The sequence below is a fragment of the Lycorma delicatula genome, chromosome 2 (genome assembly GCF_047948215.1).
Source record: "Lycorma delicatula isolate Av1 chromosome 2, ASM4794821v1, whole genome shotgun sequence".
Classification (NCBI taxonomy): Eukaryota; Metazoa; Arthropoda; class Insecta; order Hemiptera; family Fulgoridae; genus Lycorma; species Lycorma delicatula.
In genome coordinates, this window is record NC_134456.1 from 201,981,332 (window position 1) to 202,000,476 (window position 19,145).

Here is a 19,145-nt window from a genome sequence, read left to right on the forward strand (position 1 = left end):
TTTCAGATAACAACAAAATTGGCTTCAAACTTAACTTTTTATGTGCTTTATTTCAATTCAAAGTTCTATCACTCTAAAAAAAAAAAAAACATCCATTATATATATATATATATATATAATGGAAGGATATTCCATATATATATGGAAGGATTTGGCTCTATGTAATTAGAATCATTACAAATTTAAAATTACCACATGTTACAAATCTTGTTCTCTATTTTATATGAGTTTACAATAACTGAAAAATACTTGTTTTGTTTTAGAAAGGTTTAAAGACAAAATATAACATTAGTTACTTTGTAAAGCTAAAATTTCAAAATACAAATAATTCTACAACTGCAATTAATTTGCAGTAAAATATTATTTTAAGTACAAAAATAAAATTTGTACTTGTATTATCTTCAAATACAAAAATCCACTATCAGTATAAAAGGTTATTGTATTAAAAACTATTTGTACTGAGTGAACTAAATTTAAAGGGATATAATTTTTTTTATTATTTACTTGCATTCAATTTTGGCTGATAAGAAATTGTATAATCTGTAAGATAGTAGGTAGTAAAAAATGCATTTATTAAATTAAATAGTAACAGCCAGCTATTTTTACTGACTAATCTTGTTGTATAACTTAGAGATTTAAAATTGATAAGTTGCGATCAATTAAGCGAACAATTAAGGGATCAATTAAGGGAAATTACCATTGTTGCGATCAACACATTCTGTGGGATGCTTTAGAGCTGATTAGACTCATTCAATTCTGATGTATGAGATATCCACAGTCACTTATAGTTTGATAAAGTGTGAACTAGGCATGTGGTTTGTGCTTCTGTCAACTCGGTTAGCTAGTTTAGAAGGCAACGATGTAGGACGGAAGAGAGAAGATGTCTGAAAGAAGCTTCCAGTGAAGGCAAAGACTGAGTTTAAAATTCACTGATGTAAATGTCTACCAAGGTATTTACATCCGTGGCATCCCAACTGAGGTCTGGCTGATGACTGTGAGATGTAAGACCATCATGGCTATGAATGGCAACGGTAGGTGGGGGGGAGTTGTGGTGTGGCGACTGGAATCATCACACCACTACCAGGGGTGTCTTCCCCTATGGGGGTTGGGTTGACTAACCTTGTATTTATTTCAGAACTCCCAAAAGTTTTATTTTTTAAATTAACAGACATGCTTATTTTATTATAATTACTGTTACAAGTATAGGCTATTACTAGACAGAGATCAGTTCACTTTATGTTCCTGGTGAATATCTTAACTAAAACAGTTATTATTATTATTATTATTGCTCATAGTTACTGCTTCTATCATATGTGCTCTGTGCCATATGAATATTGCTATTTTATAGCTATTGTTTTCAATTTCTGTTAGGAGTTTTCTTATTACATTACCAGAATACAAGTCTTTCCTCATTTATTATTAATTAATTATATGGGATTACTGAAAAATAAAATCAGCAGTATTAAAAAATAGATCAAGGCATTATAATCAATATTTACAAATAAATTTTTTATGGTAAATAATAATCTTTCTTTTTTCTTCAGCTATGAATAATCTATTGCAGTTGTGAATTTCCAAAAATAGTGAATTGTTTTTTGATACTAATCATCCCTTTTGAATTTTGCATTTCATGTATGATTAAAGTAAAACCTGTAAATCCGAGAAGGCAGAAAATAGTACGAAATTGACTGATTAAGAAAAATCCATATAGTAAAACTATTCTAGAAAATTATATTATTAATAATAATAATAACCCCATCTCTAAAAGATATCTCTAAAACATATCTCATCTCTAAAAGATGGTTGTTTGAAAAGGCAGATTGGACGAGCTTCACAGCTAGAACAATACTCCCTGAAACAACTGGAGTTATCAGGGACGATGTCGACGATATAACAAATATGATACTTGAGTCGGCATCGAGATACATTCCCAAAACATCTGGGAAACTTACGAAACAACCTGTTTCATGGTGAAACGAAGAAATAAGTGAAGCTATTAAAAGAAAGAAAAGAGCGTATAACACCTTCAAGAAACGTCCTACCCTACAAAATCTTATTGCCTTTAAAAAATACAGGGCGTATGCAAAACGTCTCATGATTGACTCGAAGAAACGATCCAGGCAGCAATACGTGTCATCCATCGACAGAACCACTACTGCGTCAGATGTTTGGAGGAAAGTGAAGACGATTTGTGGGCGTAAAAAGTTTGCGCCCGTAACTAGCCTTCAAGATGAAGAGGGAATTAAGGACACTCTAAACGAAATCGCAGAGCTATTGTCCAATCACTTCGAGAAGGCCAGCAAAACGGCCAACTACGAGGAAGGTTTTCGAACCAAAAAAGAAGAACTCGAAGGTCTACTAAATTTTAGAACTGAGTATAATTACTCATATAATGTACCATTTAAAATGGAAGAATTCGTGAAAGCGTTGGAAAAAGCAGGTAACACAGCTGCTGGTCCGGATGAAATCCATTATAATATGATCAGGCAGCTGAATACCACTGCAAAACGCAGATTATTAGAACTTTATAATCAAATATGGCGGGATGGAATGTACCCGCAGCAGTGGAAAAAACCTCATGTTGTTCCAGTACCAAATAAAAATAAAAATTTAACAGATCCCAATAGCTACCGTCCTATTTCCTTGACGTGTGCTATGGGAAAAATACTGGAAAAAATTATTAATAATCGACTCGTCTGGGTTTTAGAAAAAGAAAACCTGATATCACCATATCAAGCAAGTTTTCGACAGTACCATTCCACCACCGATCAAATGATCAACTTAGAGAACATTATATATAACAGGCTTTATTACAAGGAAACATTGTGTCGGAGTCTTCTTTGATCTTCAGAAGGCTTTCGATATGACCTGGCGTTATGGAGTAATGCTCCAGATATATGACTGGGGCATTCGTGGCAATCTGCCAGTACTGCTCAGCAATTATATGAATGACCGTACCTTCCAAGTACGCGTCAGCAATGAATATTCATCTGAAAGAAAATTGGAAAATGGCATTCCGCAGGGTTCGCCGTTGAGCGGTACCTTGTTTATGATCGCCATTAACAAATTTATATTAGCCATTCCAGTAGAAATCAGCAAAAGCGTCTATGTTGATGATTTGGCAATTCTGTATGCCAGCAACAAGACTGCTATGGTGAAATACAAACTGCAACGGGCGATTGACGCCTTAAATGAAGTTGCGAGGAATAATGGATTCCAATTTTCACCAGAAAAAACGTGCTGTGCACACTTCTGCAGGAAGAGAAATTCCTCATCTAAGTCCTACGTTGAGAATTGGCAATGATCCAATACAATATAAAGAGAATGTGAGAATTTTAGGACTAGTATTGGATAAATCCCTTACGTGGGGATTACACATACAGGACTTGAGTGATAGATGCAAAAAAGCCCTAAACATTATAAAATGTTTATCGAACATTAACTGGGGCTCAGATAAAGAGATATTATTGAGATTGTATAAAGCATTGGTTCAATCTAAACTAGACTACGGATGTATCGTATATTCATCCGCTAGAAAGTCGCATTTAAGAAAGTTAGACGTAGTTCATAATAGCGGAATAAGATATGCAATAGGCGCTTTCCGCGCAAGTCCGGCGAATAGCCTAATGTCTGAAGCCGGAATAATGCCACTACATTATAGAAGAGAGATCCTTTTGTTAAGATATGCAGCAAATGTATGGGCTTTCCCTGCTCATATAAATAATAAATTGTTTACGAATCATCCTATGGCTGCAGTATATGAACATCGTGCTACCTATTCCAGACCAGCCGGAATTAGGTACCACGAATTAAGAAGAAAATACGAAATTGCTATACCAGACACTAGCAATTTCCACAAGAGAAATACCGCCATGGCTCTTGCCAGCGGTAAATGCTAGGTTGGATCTCTCTCAGGGAGAAATAAAAAAGAAACCAGCAGTTATCATCCAACAGGAATTTTTGGCAACCGCCAGTAGTTACGAAGAACATATTAGAATTTATACTGACGGTTCTAAAACCGAACATGGTGTTGGATGCTCCATATATATAAATGGAGAAGCTCATTATTGGAAACTGCCAGATATGGCCAGTGTCTACACGGCAGAACTTACTGCCATTCAGCAAGCTCTTCGATACATAGAGCATTATTGCGAAGAGAGAGTGCTAATATGTTCCGATTCTCTAAGTGCACTTATTGCAATTCGGAACAAGAACATTAAGGATGTCCTAATTGCAAACATCCTGTCCATTTTATACGTTCTAAATCAACGAGGACAGCGATGCGTATTTGTATTGACTCCAGGGCATGCTGGTATTACAGGTAATGAAAGCGCAGACGAAGCTGCCAGAAAGGCAACAGTCTGCGATAATTTGGATGCATTTCCTGTAAGAGTGGCAGACGTTAAAAACCGTCTAACTAACATAGTAAGAAACAAATGGAGTACTGATTGGAGGAGATTAAATACCAAATTAAACTCGGTAAAAACTTCTCCATATAAATGAAAAAGTGACTTTAAGTTGACTCGCCGTGAACAAGTAGCTGTGACCAGACTTAGAATCGGTCACACGCGATTAACAAATTCACATTTGTTAACCGGCGAAGAGAGACCAATGTGCGGTGTTTGTAATAAAACACTGACAATCAAGCATCAAATAGAAGAGTGTACAATATATAAGGACCTCAGAAAGAGGTTCCGTCTAAAAAATGACATTACTGCTGATCTGGATAATGAAAATGAAGAAAAATAGTTGCTTTTTTGCACGCCAGTGGACTTCTTAGAAGTCTGTAAAAGTTTGAAAAATTTAAAGCTGTGTTAGAGAATCTCTAAGATGGAAATTTTATATGTGTGGGAGTCTCGAAGCGTAGCACGTGTAGTGACGGGAGGTAGCCTCTTGCTTAGGCTACCCTGGCTCGTCTGCATTCAAGAGCAGTGAGTCGGAGTGGGTCCGATGATGGCATGGGGGACACTCAAAGGTGGACTGAGGGCGTGAGGCTATGGGTGGGCGTGATGCGTGCCTGTAGCCTGTTCATAAAGAGGAGTCAACTGCCACGGCACCCTGGCGCCACTGATATACTGCTCAACGGCGGTTTCTGGTCGCCTCGAGGGTGCTTAAACAAATTATAAACGAGAGAGGTGGAAGAAGGAAATGGTATGGCATGACTTACAATTTTTAACTATATGTTCTTTGAGTTTTTAACTCAAATTTTAATTTTGGGGCCCTTTACACCCGTTATGCGTTGTGTCTGTCTTTGTCGTTTTGTGTCTAAGTATTTTTATGAAGTTTGTGTTTTTAAATAAAATGTAAGGGCCCTTTACACCCTTACATATGACGATCCTGATGGTGATACTTATTTCTTTTAAAGAATGTGACGAGGGCTAATGACCCTAGCAATCGATGCCCGAAAAAATCCGAGAAAAAAAAAATAATAATATTTTAAGAAATTAAAATAATTAAACTAACTATTATTATTAGGAAAATTCAGCAAATAGGTCACACATGATTATTAAAATTATACTTGGTGAGATTCTTATTTGAAAACCTTTTTAATTTTCACGTGATCGACATTGTATAATTTTCTTATTATCTAATTTTTCCTCTAAAAATCTACTTCATTAAAATCTTATGACTGGTAACTAAATGATATTTGGATCTCAAGTTCAATATTTTCATTATACATGACATCTTTAGTGGCAAGTAAATTTTTTATGGACCAACAGAAGGTTGGTTTTGTAAATTTTCGAGTGAACCGGTTTACAGGAACTGGTGATGCAAGCCAAAAACTTGTTTTTTTATGACATTTTGAGTTTTTTCGTCCTACTTGGCGCTATTTTTAACTGATAATAATGATACTTGGTGCGATGGTGTAAACGTTGTAGAAATACAGTCCTATAAATTTTCGAGTTAATCGGTTCACAGGAACTCGAGTTGTAGGGAAAAAACCGTTTTTTTGTGTTACATTTTCGGTTTTTTTTTCGTTCTACTGGGCTCAATTTTTAACCGATTTTGATGAAAATTGGTAAGATAGTGTAAAGCTAGTAGGAATAGAGTCCTATAGGTTTTCGAGCGAAAGGGTTTAGAGGAACTCGAGTTGCAGGCAAAAACTTGTTTTTTGATGAATTTTTTGTTCTACTGGGCGCTATTTTTATTTGATGTTAATGAAATTTGGTAAGATGGTGTAAACGTTGTAGAAATACAGTCCTATAGATTTTCGAGCGAATCGGTTCACAGTAACTCGAGTTGCAGGGAAAAACTGTTTTTTTTTTTTGTTGATATTTTTGGCTTTTTTACGTTCAACTGGGCTCCATTTTTAACCAATTTTAATGAAACTTGGTAAGATGTTAAGCTAGTAGGAATACGGTACTATAGATTTTCGTACGAATCTGTTCTCAAGAACTCGAGGTGCACGGGAAAAAACTGTTTTTTTCGTACAACTGAGCACCATTAAAATTGGTAATAACCAATTTTGATGAAACTTGGTAAGATGGTGTACCTAGTAGAGTTAGAGTCCTATAAATTTTCGAGCGAATCGGTGCACAGGAACTGCAGTTGCAGGCAAAAAACTGGTTTTTGGTCACATTTTCGGTTGTTTCGTGCTAATGGGCGCCATTTTCAACCGATTTTGATGAAACTTTGTAAGATGGTGAAAACCTAGTAGAATTAGTGTCTTCTGAATTTTCGGGCGAACCTGAGCACAGGTTGGCTTCATGGTGCTTGAAGCTATATGGTGGAAGTTGAAATTGTTGCAAACCTAATTCATCTGCAATTCTCCTAATTTGTCTTTACTAATTGTGCCAACTGAGATCTGGCATTGTTGTGAAGGAAGAAGAATCCTCTAGCGAGTAGGCCTAGATATTTTCTTCAAATTGCAGCTTAAAGCAGTAATAGAACTTCATAGAATGATGCAGCATTCAGATTATTGGTTTTCAAAATGATACTTAGAAAATTGCTGGGCTCCTTGTTAATCCCAAAACTTGAACACCATTGTCTTTATGCATAAACTTAACAGTTGAGAGTGTAACCTTGACTTTCTTGTATGACAAGGAAGAGGTATATTTTTGTTATACTGAATCTACTTTGATTTATGTTCAAACACTTCTTCCCACAAACAAGAAACATTTCCTAGTCCTTTTCCTGAAAAAAACCTCATAATCATACTGATCTTCTAACAAAACTCCTCAAGCATGATTACCACTTTTAAACTGAGTTATTAAAGTGTACAGCTTTGCTACCTCTCTCTCTTTTCTGTTTAGCCTCCAGACTGTAAGGCATTACTTCAGATGATGATATGTATGAATGTAAATGAAGTGCAGCTTTGCTATCTGGCTATTGCAAAGTGAATATCATCTGGATTGTGCTGTCACCTAATAACACCTTTAAAAACTACTCATTATATTTTCAACTATATTGAATTCAATTCAATTTGTGACCTATTTACTGACTTCCCGTTAGAATTAATGACCTGTTTTCAATAATAGCTTTGTCATCAGTATTTCCAAATACTGCACTATTTGGTAAATTGATGTATGTTAAAGAGTAGGAGATAAGTTCTGATATTACTCCAAGCACGAATATTATACTTCTTCCATATTTTAGTCTGCTTAATGAAGCTCCTACCATTATTTGAAATACTCCACCTGTATGTAAATTTCACCAGCTGTAAGAAATATTGAATTTTAAAATTCTATAGCTTTAAAACAAATTAAATTATAAATTAGACAATAATTGAAATAATTTTTTTTTACATGTTATTTATTATGTACATCCATAAATATGTACCCAACTATTGGACACATTGCCAGCTTAAAAAGGGCTTAAAATTAACTCAAGAAAATTAGAAGTTCTATCCTACACAAGCAACTCTCCTATGCAGGCCAATTACAGGCGGCTTTATACTTATCCCAATATTTTCTTCTGTACTATTACCTGAGAAATGAAGTCAGTTACATAACAACCACCATTTTTTATTTTAAGGATTTATTTGTTCTTTTTAAATTTACTGATACAATATGTAATTAAATATGGAACCCAGGCTCAAATCCACTTATCAATACAGCTGTTTTTAACTGGAATTGAATGCTCTAGTTACCAATATAGTTTGGTTGCTGGTGTTTAATTTAATAAACTATAGTTGGGCTTGCAGCATGTTGTGAGGGAGTATAGCCTCAAATAATGAATTTTCTTGATGAGGATATCCTCTAAAAAAATGCACTTTTGAGAATTTTTACACATGACTGTTTTGTATAAACAATACTCATTGATAATGACAGTCTTATGAAAATGAATTCAGAGAAATGTCAATATTCGTTTTGGTAAAAAATTTAACTAAACAACACAATAAATAAATATAAAACTGATCAAAATACTATTTGACCGCAAACTGAATAGGATAAGCACCTTTATATAACCATCTGTGACACAACTGAGGAAAAAATACAAGATTTGCTCTCAATGCTTGTGTGCCAATAGAAGCAAAATAGACTACTATTTCATTCAACCTCAAAGGAAAAGGTGCTATGATGTGAGGTCAGGAGATCAAGGTGGCCATTTTATTGGTCCGTTTTGATCAATCCATTGTTTACTAAATGTGTTGAATCATTTAAATGTGTTATTTAAATGATTCAACACATCACGACAATAGTGAGCAGGTGCGCCATCATTGAAAAACCACATGTGAAAGTGAAATATCTTCAAAGATTTCCATCAAATTTGTTTGCAAAAAATGCAAGTACTGCTCTCCATTAAGCCTTGGAAGTAAGAAAAAAGGCCTATGAAATTATCACGAAAAAGACCACACCACACATTAAACGAAAAGTGAGATGGAAATGACTTGTAGCAGTCTCATGAGGATTTTCTTCTGTCTAAATGTGATTGCTTCGATAATTTACACTGCCATTTCTTGTAAAACCAGATTCATCAGTAATTAAAATATTACAACGGATATAGGGATGATCACATTTTCTAATTAACCATCAACAGAATTTCATCTGTTGATCTAAGTCAGATGGTAATAACTAGAGGCTGGATTATATGCATTTGCATATTAAGCCCATTCTCACCGGTTATTGTATATTTTCCTTAAAATCTGGAGATAATGCACATTTTCGCTACACTTACAATATTTTTCGGTAGGGTACCTAGTTAATAAATGAAATCTTATATTGTAGCCGTGAGGTGCTTTGCTCATGGAGTACATCAACTCACTGAAGAAGTACGATCCACATTTGGGAATGTAAATAAACTGGTTTCATCAACAAAGAAAGTGTTTCTTAAGGCACCTGCTTGCAATAAGGCCTATAATGAAAAACTGTCAAATGTGCCTTTACCTCCTGAACCAGTGGTAACTCGATGGGGAACATAGATTGAAGCTGTACCTGTTTTACAATGAACATTTCGAGGCCATCAACGACTTCAATACTGCAGAGGCTATGGCAGTTTGTCAGTCCAAGGAAGCATTTAACAATTCTAGCATAAAAAAATGTAGCTGTGATTAGCACTCATTTTTCCCACATACCTGTGAGAATTGAAAAGTTTGAAACTCAAGGTTTGGCGTTGACTGAATCTATTCAGTTAATGAATAAAATCCGCCAAATGAACTCCACATTGCCAGAGGTATTCCTGTATAATCTTAAAGAAAAATTTGAAAACATTTTGAACAATAACCCAGGTTTTGAACCTTTTTGTCAAATACAATTAGTAGGAAGTTGAATAACATATCGATAAATTCAATATTTAACATTTTGTTACTTTTGTAAATGTAAACAATCAGGTACTGTTCCAAATGTTCGATAGTAAGATTGTGTCCTCGATCACTTAAAATATTTTTATAAATGGAAAAGGATCGCTCCACATCCACCGAGATAACTGGGCAGTATTTGAATTTGGGTGCTATGTTGGCACTTATTGTTTCTGGTAAAAGTTCACCTGTCCCATTAAAAAAAACTATCAATTTGACACAAAGGTTCAAAGACTGCGTTATTGTTCAAAATGTTTTCAAATAGTCAAATTGATAGTTTTTTAATGTATTTTTTAATTTGTTTGCTTTTAAGCACAAGAGTTAACTTTAATGGATAAATACCCATTCTATTTCTAGAAATAAATACTGAGAAAATGCCTTACTCCACAAAAAATGCAGAACTCCAAAATGCTTCTTTCACCAACTAATTAGTGCTGCGAAAGAAGCTTTTTTAAAAATAATTTTAAATTATATAACTAAATATTGATATTAATTATCATTCAACATTCATAATTATCATTAAACATTTATAAATTTCTCTTTAATTTTTATTAGTTTCATCAATTTAATTACTTCTGTAGGCTAAATTCAGAAAACTATTACTTTCAGAGTAGATATTAATTAATAATATTATTTAAATTTAAATGTTAGGGATGTAGGGTGTAGAGGGTATACTGAAATGAAACGACTAGCACTAGATAGGGAATCTTGGAGAGCTGCATCAAACCAGTCAAATGACTGAAGACAAAAAAAAAAAAAAAAAAAATTTAAATTACTTAATAGGTATTTTTCTTTTTTATATGTAAATTTTTTTTAATCTGCCGTAAGAGTAAATAAAATTATGTATTTATTCCTTAATTTACCTGAATGCATAAATTTATTATCATGATATAATTAATCTTTGTAGTTTACTGACCTACTATTTCTCCAATCCCCATGAAGATACCAGACAATGCAACTAGTTCCTTTGAATGTTTACCAAACTGCATAGTGAATCCTATTGTTGAACTGTATACACCAGTTGCAAATGCTTGTTGTAAACCTAAATATCACAATCTACAATCTGTTAATCAATGACATTAAAAGTTCAGAGATAAATTGGGTCATATCTTTGATATGGTTCCTATTATTATTTTAATATTACACCTTTTTTTATTAATTTTATGAAATTATTGTTATTCACAAGATTAAAAGAGAATGTTAAGAGATAAATTGTTCAGTGATCATTTGGAAGTAACTAGACTCTTAAAAATTTCTGGATTTATGGTTATCCAACAAAATCTTTTAATACTGTTTTTTAAAATGTAAAAAACTGATTGATGAAATATTATAAAAAACATATCAAATACATGACTTAGAAATGTCTGCGACATACAGTTAGATAGTAGGCAGCATTATTTTAGGACAAAAAGATAAATAATTATATCAAATAAATTAACTTCAAAAACAGGACACAATCTCAGTACTTCTATAATTTATTTTCATTAATTTTTAATTATTATATATATATATATATATATATATTTTTTTTTTTACTGTTAGAAGCTGCATTTTCTTTATATAACTACAAAGTAATAAAACTTCTTATTCTTTGTTCATGTAGGCTAGCTTAGGTCATGACAATTTGATACTTTTGATAATATTTTTTCTGCGAATTGAACATAGTTGAAAAATGTATGTATTTATACTGAATTTATCTACATAATAATATTTATGCATCACATTGATTCATTACATTCATATATTAATGCATACAATATACTTACTACCTTGTGTGTATATTAGAAAAGTATATACACATTAGTACGTACATAAGCATAGAAAAGCAATTCAAGAATTGAAGGATAAATTTTAGAGTAGAGTTACTACTATTCAATGAGAAGAAATGAAGATATTTAGGATTTCTCTGATGCAATTTTTTTTTTTGAGGTACCAAGAAATCCGTTATAAGATGTACTGAATAACATAAATTTTTTGCTAGGAGAGAAATTCAATTTGAGAATAAATTAGGCTAAAACAAAGATATGAGTATGATAGAAAGGATATAGAGAAACACAATAAACCAGAAATTTAAAATTTGTTATTTAGACAGTAAAATTGCAAAGGATGGTCAAAATAAATTATGCTTCTACAGAAGACTGGTGTAAGCAAGAAGAGCTTTCCTGGAAAAAAAGTAGAAAATTAAGAAGACTATAGAGAAAAGAAGGTTGTACCAAAATCTAAACTAGTTCAGAGGGCCTTATGTGGAAACTTTAGATTCAGTTCATTTGGTAATGCAAGGGTGTATTGATAATAAAATGTGTTGATGACAAAGATTAAATTATATAAAAAAATAATTGGGGATGTAGGATATGGTAAATATACTGAGTTTTAAAATTTAGTAAAGAACATAGAAGCAAACTGTCAAATTTTGATTATTCCACCAAAAAGTAAATATAAAAAAAACAGTAATATTTAAAATACATACTTTAATCACTTGCTTATTTTGTTTGAAAAGTTAACAATATGTTAAAAATAGTGAATGAGAATAAACTTATGAAGAGTATTTTATAATGGATGTTTTATGTATATAAATTCTTGTAATTTTAAACATTAATTTAAAGAATGCATCATTATTGAGTAGAGCCAATGTGCATTTAAACTATTGTTTTATGATGAAAGGGTATTTGTATTAAACATTAATACAAATACTTGTATTAATGTTTACTTTAAATCTCTCATTTGTACTTGTGGTAAACAAAATAATGTTAATATAAAAAGAGTAGTTAGAAAACCATCAGATAATGGCATAATAAAAATCTGTGTTCTCATAAAATAAATACTTTAATTTGGTTAATAAAGCATATATGATGTCACAAAAAACTTAAACCAATCTTAAAATTTTAATAAAACTGTCTGATCATTTATCATGCTGTAGAGTTTATTAATACCTGTGGTTAATGATTTATAAACTACAAGAGAAATTTAACAGGTAGAAAATTAAAAATATGAATTAATTTTCACTACATATTCATTGTAAATATAGTGAAAATATTACTGGTTGGTTTCATATACACCATTCACTATCATGGAAAGTTTAATTTTACATATAAAAAAATAAAAACAAAATCTGATGTAATACGTTTTTGAAATGACTACAGTCCAATTTTAAAAACCTTTTTATATTTTTTAAACATAGTATGATATGAGTACCAAACTGTTACAGTAATAATTATTTAAATATGTATTGATGTTTATTAATATACCATGAAGAGTTTAAAAGGTATTTTGTGTTTTTAAAGCATTAAATGACCAAATTATGATTATTTATTTACTTTCTCAAGTAAGAACAGATCACTTCCTAATGAGAGAGAGACCAATGCCAATGTTATGTGTGAGATATAAATCTACATACATGAAGATTTTCAAGCGAGTTGAAAATTATAATTAATATTAAATATTAATCTAACCTAAGATTAAGACATTACAGCCTTCATCAGTACTAATATTAAATTTTAAAAATGTAATTCTTATTTACCAGTATAACAAAATGCAATACTTAAAAACACCATTGTCCTGGATGTGAAAACAGACCAAGTTTTTTTCAAAGCTTCTACTGGTTTATCTCTAGGTAATGGAATTTCTTTTTTTATTGGTCTTAGAAACATAAATGATAAAATGCTAGTTCCTGCAATTCCACTTAAGACATAGACTATTTTTCTCCTTGTTTGTCTGTCTAAGAATTGTTTACCTTCTAATTGGGAATAAGTAAAAATGTTACCATAAAACTGCCTGTAAAAAAGTTAACAATTTATTCATTGCACATTTAATATTTTTTATCTTATATATTTTTATTTTTTATAATTAATGTATTTTCAATAATTTTATTTTAAAATATTTCCAGTACGGCAATTCAGTCCTGCTATTACCTCACTCATAATTATTAGACAGAATATGATAGGGGTGTACTAATTTTATAGTATACAATTTTATTAGCTTGTTCCAGTTACTGATGATACGATTTTCATTGGAAAAGGATTGATTGTACCTACAACTTTTAATTTAGTACAATTCTCTAATTTTTCCTGGCAATATTAAAGATGCATGCTTAGGATGCAATGTCTAGTCATTGCATCAAGTGACAGGAAGATTGAAGAGGTAAGCCAGCCCTTGGGCTACGGACATAAGTTTATTTACAGAATGTCCAAGCTATCCAAGCTAAAGTAACAGCTTATATTAAGAGAACCAGTTAATTTAATTTAATAATTTTTTTTTAATAAACACATCAACTTACCAATTTTTAATGTAAGTTAATCAAGTTTAATGTGTGCAAGTTTTATAGCTCAGCAGACATCTAGACAATAATCTAACTCTTGCCAGGTGTTTACAAGCATCTGTAACATTATTAGACCAATAACTTCAACAATTCTCTGCTTTAAATCATCCTCATCTCAACTTTTCTTTGGTAAACACAACCTTTCAATAAATCTCCAAGCAAAAAACTCCAAAGAAGTGACATCTGGAGATTTAGGTGGTTGTGCTGTTGAACCTCCTCATCTGATCCAATATCTGGGGAAAATGTTGTACAAGATCATGGTAACATCACAGGAAAGGTGTGTTGGAGCACCATCTTGTTGGAATCTGAAGTCTGTAAAATCTGATGAACATAGTTCTCAAGTATGTTGAGGTATCCTGTCCCAATGGGCTCCATGAAAAAAACAAACTGATGATGCCATTTTTTTGCAATCCTAACCAGACATTGACTTTTAGTGTGTTCCTTTCATTTTCAATATCGTATGGGGTTTACCTATATTCAACAATTGTGTTTGTTAACTATACTGCACATATGAAAGGTTGCCTCATCACTAAATAACAACATATCAAAATAATTAGGATTGTTTTCGACACGATGCATTACCTCTGCAGCAAACTGATTTTGTAGGCAGCGATCATTTGTTTTAATGGGATGAAGGCCCATATAAACAAATGTTCACTTTGTTTGTGAACTTGTACGTTCACAAACAAAGTTGGTTATGACAATTTCGTGAACAGTGGAATGAGGAATTTGCAGTTCATAATTAGCCCACCTAATTGACTTTCCAGGACTGTAAGTGAATGCATCGTATACATGATCCACAGTCTCATCACTAACTGAAACTTTTGGATGATTTCCAGACTGTGAATCCAAGCTTCCATTATCTCTTAAAGTTGTATCTAACTGACGAATTGAATGGTTGCTGGAGGATTGATATTCCACTCAGTTTGTATATGCCTTTAAACTCGCGTAACTGATTGCAATTGTGGCAACCACAGCATGCACCAAATCTTCTGTTGTGGGGGCCACATCTTGACTGACTACAATTGTATTGTGAGTTGACTTGCCTGCACATGTGTATTCCACTGACCTTGAGAGTTTAAAATCAGATCTTGGAGATATTTCCTTTAGATTGAGCCTACATCTATGTCAGTATATAGAACATTTCATTTTTAAATAACCCAAACATGCATATTTTTAATAAGAGATGAAATGGATGAATTTGTGCAATTTTGGACCTACTTTGTGAGACTGTAGTATAAATTGAGGTAAACTTAGGTCTGCTCCCAAAATTAAATGTTCTATAAGTGGATCATATAGTGAAAGCTCCATAAATGGAAATATGTAATAAAATCTCATCTAATCTATCACAAAAATACCAAAAACCATTACCAAAATGATTAAAGTAGTTACTATTTTATACCTAATTACAAATTATCATTTTCTAAAACACAAAATAGTTTAACTACATTCCATTCAAAGGTCATAAATTAAAATAATAAAGTTGAAGAGTTATGCGGAAGTTACCCAAAACTCTTTGTAATATAAAATATATTTCTAAATATTTTATTAAGTGAAAGATACATTGTTCTGTCTGCTACAGCAAGTAGCAAGCAAACTTATGATAATCTAAACAAAATAACATAAGATTAAAAGTTTGTAAAATAAAAATCAGCGACAGAACAATAAAATATAATAATTATTTATAAACTGTTGTAGGTTAACAGGAGGCTTATCCAGTGACTGGAGTGGAGGTCACAAAATAAAAGTTCTTTAGATGGTAAACACCAAACGAAAATGTACCAAAATTTCAATTTAACTTTGATCTTTTAAAATACTTCTCAAGAATAAAATTCTTAAAAGTGCTTTTTTTAATGTTGTAATTTTTGTGACAAATTTCTAGTCAATATTAGTTGAGGAATATTTTTTTCAATCTGTAACTGTCGGTACCATATGAAATCATATTTTTAATTCTTAGTTTTTATTATTTATTTATTTATTTTTATTTAGAAGCAGCCTACCAGGAATCACGGCAACATTACTTCTTTTTTTGTTTCTTTTCCATACTTACTTCTTTTTCTCAGAGGGCACCTATTTTTTTCTTCCATCCATTTTTTTCTGGTGCTCTTTCTTCTTTCATTTATAACATTTGTGTTATAAATTGTTTCTCTAAATTTCATTCTATGCAAACAATCCTCTTTCATCTGCTTTATGTGTATCATTTGGCTTTATAGTTTTCAGTTTTTTTTTGTTGAAAATATGCTTATCTAGTTAGTCTTCTTGGATTCATTTAGATCATATGTATATTTTAATTTAGAAATTTTAATCTTTTTTTTTGTAATTGCTGTTTTCAAATCTTTTGTCAGATTGTGCTGTATCAACTCCATATAAGATTATTATTAGTATTCCTTAGTTTATTATATAATTTTATTAATATCCCCAGAATAATATAATACAATAAAATAACAGCCATTTTTGTTGGTTTTCATTTAAAAAAAATATTTTCACAATTTATCAAAAACAATGAAAATGCAGAAATATGCTTTCACAAATACTGTTTTTGCTAAATAACAATCTATAAGTTTAGCTCTTTTTTACTATTTTGTATCAATGGCAGCCTTTCTAATAAACATAATGTGAAGTTAGACAATTTAGTGAAGGATTCAGATGTCATAAATATTTTCCTGCTGACAATGCTGAATTCTGGAGTCTGATCCATAACATACCTTCTTATTAATTAATTATCTAGAGAAATATTAATATAATTCATAAATAGAAAATACATCTTAAAAGTTTTTACTGTAATATTATATAGTAAAATGTACAGTTTTTCATTCTTATTATGTTAAATTTATTCTTATTAAGTTAAATTTTTAGAAATAAAAATTTTATAAAACTAGCAGCCTGTTAAGTAATTTATTATACTTACGCTGAACTGAAAAGCAGCCAAAATACTCCCACATTTCTTGTTATTGTTTTAGGTTCAGAATTACTAATTAAATACCTGCCTTCTGCAGTCCAAATTACAGCTGAACACATACCACACAACATTGCAGCTAAATAAATCACCCACATTTCTTCAACTGCATATGCCAGTAAATATAACCTGTTAATTTGTACATATTTCAATATTCTACATGAATTTTCTTATTATTATTGTGAAAAAAATAGTGTAGTACAATTAGCATAGACTTTTTATGTGATTGTGTAAAACTAATGTATAAAATAGTTCAATTAGGTAATTACCAATTAATTAAGAAAAGAATGTTGAAGAAGAAAATTTAATTGTCTTAATAAATAAAAATTGAAAGGAAAAACATTCTAAAAATAATGAAACTGAATATTTTAATGAATAATATTTTGTGTTTTCTAAGTTGTATTGACTGGTCTGTTCATTAAAAAAGAACAAATGCAAACACAATGCAGAGAAATTATACCCAGTATTGATTATGTATTTATTTGATAATTTACAAAAAGAAGTTTATTAGATCTGGCTTCAACCATTGGAATTTATCCTTATTTAATATTTAAAAATTTTTCATATGCTACTCCCTGAGACATTCAATATGTTGTAGAACCATCAGCTTGTGAAATTGCAGTTCACCATCTTACTCAGAATTAATTATCTATTTTTTTCAGTTAATAGTTATATTAAATCAAGTAGAAACTTATAAAAACAAAAATAAAACTTTTATGAAAGCTTATGAAATAAAATTTTTTCAGTTAATTATTTAAATGAAAAATAATCATCACCATATCAAACTCAACCAATATTTTTCAGTAATAATAATCATTTTCAGATTTAATACAACTTTAATATTTTTAAAATCCACTTAATTCATTTGAAAAAATCTTATCTTTCATACATCAAAAGTTGGAAAAGAATTGTGAGTCATCATCATTAGTATTGTCATTATTTTTCCCTCCTTATGACGTGATTGCATCAGTTGATTAAAGATGAATAAATTAATCCACAAAATTCTAATTTATGGTTTATTCCTTTAAATTATGTTAATGTTCCTTATTGTATTATTTCACAGCTATTTTTGTGTCTGTTTAGTTAAATGAGTATTTATTGTTACTTTTTGGTTACATTTAAAATTTTTTGTAGTCATGTTTTTAAATATCAGACTCAGATTAATAACCCATTTCTTTTAATTCTGGTCTGTTAAGTTCCATAATTGCAATCGTTTAAGTTAATTAATTGTAAAAATTAATGTACATCTGATATGAGTAAAAAATTATTCCCATAAATGATAAAGCAATCTCAATAACACAACACATACCACGCTATGCTTACTAGGAAATAAAAGGATTTAGTGATTTCCTCTTGCTTTCTTTGTAGAATCAAACATACTACTGCACATCAGCATGCCAAAGCCTACAGAAATCCAGATGATATTTATCCCTACAATCCTTCACTCTATCCTCCAGAGAAACACTCTATCCTCTGTGATAAAGATCCTGCTCAGAGAAACGTCATTATTCTTACGGAAATAAGCTCTGATTGATATCTGTTGTACGTTAGATGCTTTATAGATCTCACCACCATAAGAAAAACTGACAAGAATACTGTGAAGTAACTGAATTAATTTATCCCTTTCTGTGGAAAACAGTGGGTTAAATACATAACCCCCTCAGCAGCTAGAAAATGTACATTTTTTAATTTTGCTCATTAATCATTTTTTTTTCATCTTACAGATGATAAAAATATCAGTTCATATATTTTATTTGCACATCGACAAATCTAGATGTAATTAAACATTTTTTCAAACTGACATTCTGCAACCATAGTCTTTTCAACCTGATAACTGTTGAAAGAATTAGTGTATGTGATTTTATGTCACAGATCTAATAAGGGATAAAAGTTCTCTGAAAAATAGCACACAATAAATTGTACATAGGTCAACTATTTTATTATATGGTATGCTTTGTCAAAATTATGAGTTTAACTGAAGTTTGTTTATAATGGAATACATTTAATGAAAGAATCCTTTTTTTAGTTTTGGATCATTATAAGAAGAAGAAGAAGTAAATTTAGTCACTGTCTTATCAGAAGTTAGTGATAAGATTCTTTATGCTCATAAAATGAGAACTTTATTGTAATCAGCATGC

The 19,145-nt window shown here is 31.1% G+C and overlaps 1 protein-coding gene across 1 annotated transcript in view; it reads right to left on the minus strand.

Moving 5' to 3' along the window:
* Nucleotides 1-19,145, minus strand: part of LOC142320350 (UNC93-like protein MFSD11) — a 32,921-nt gene that overhangs the window by 7,052 nt on the left and 6,724 nt on the right. The window contains exons 3-6 of the mRNA XM_075358057.1: nt 16,960-17,136; nt 13,254-13,507; nt 10,653-10,778; nt 7,463-7,637 (exon numbers count right to left, since the gene is read on the minus strand). Of these exons, the coding sequence (XP_075214172.1) occupies nt 7,463-7,637; nt 10,653-10,778; nt 13,254-13,507; nt 16,960-17,136 (732 nt within the window). The remainder of the gene's footprint in view (nt 1-7,462; nt 7,638-10,652; nt 10,779-13,253; nt 13,508-16,959; nt 17,137-19,145) is intronic.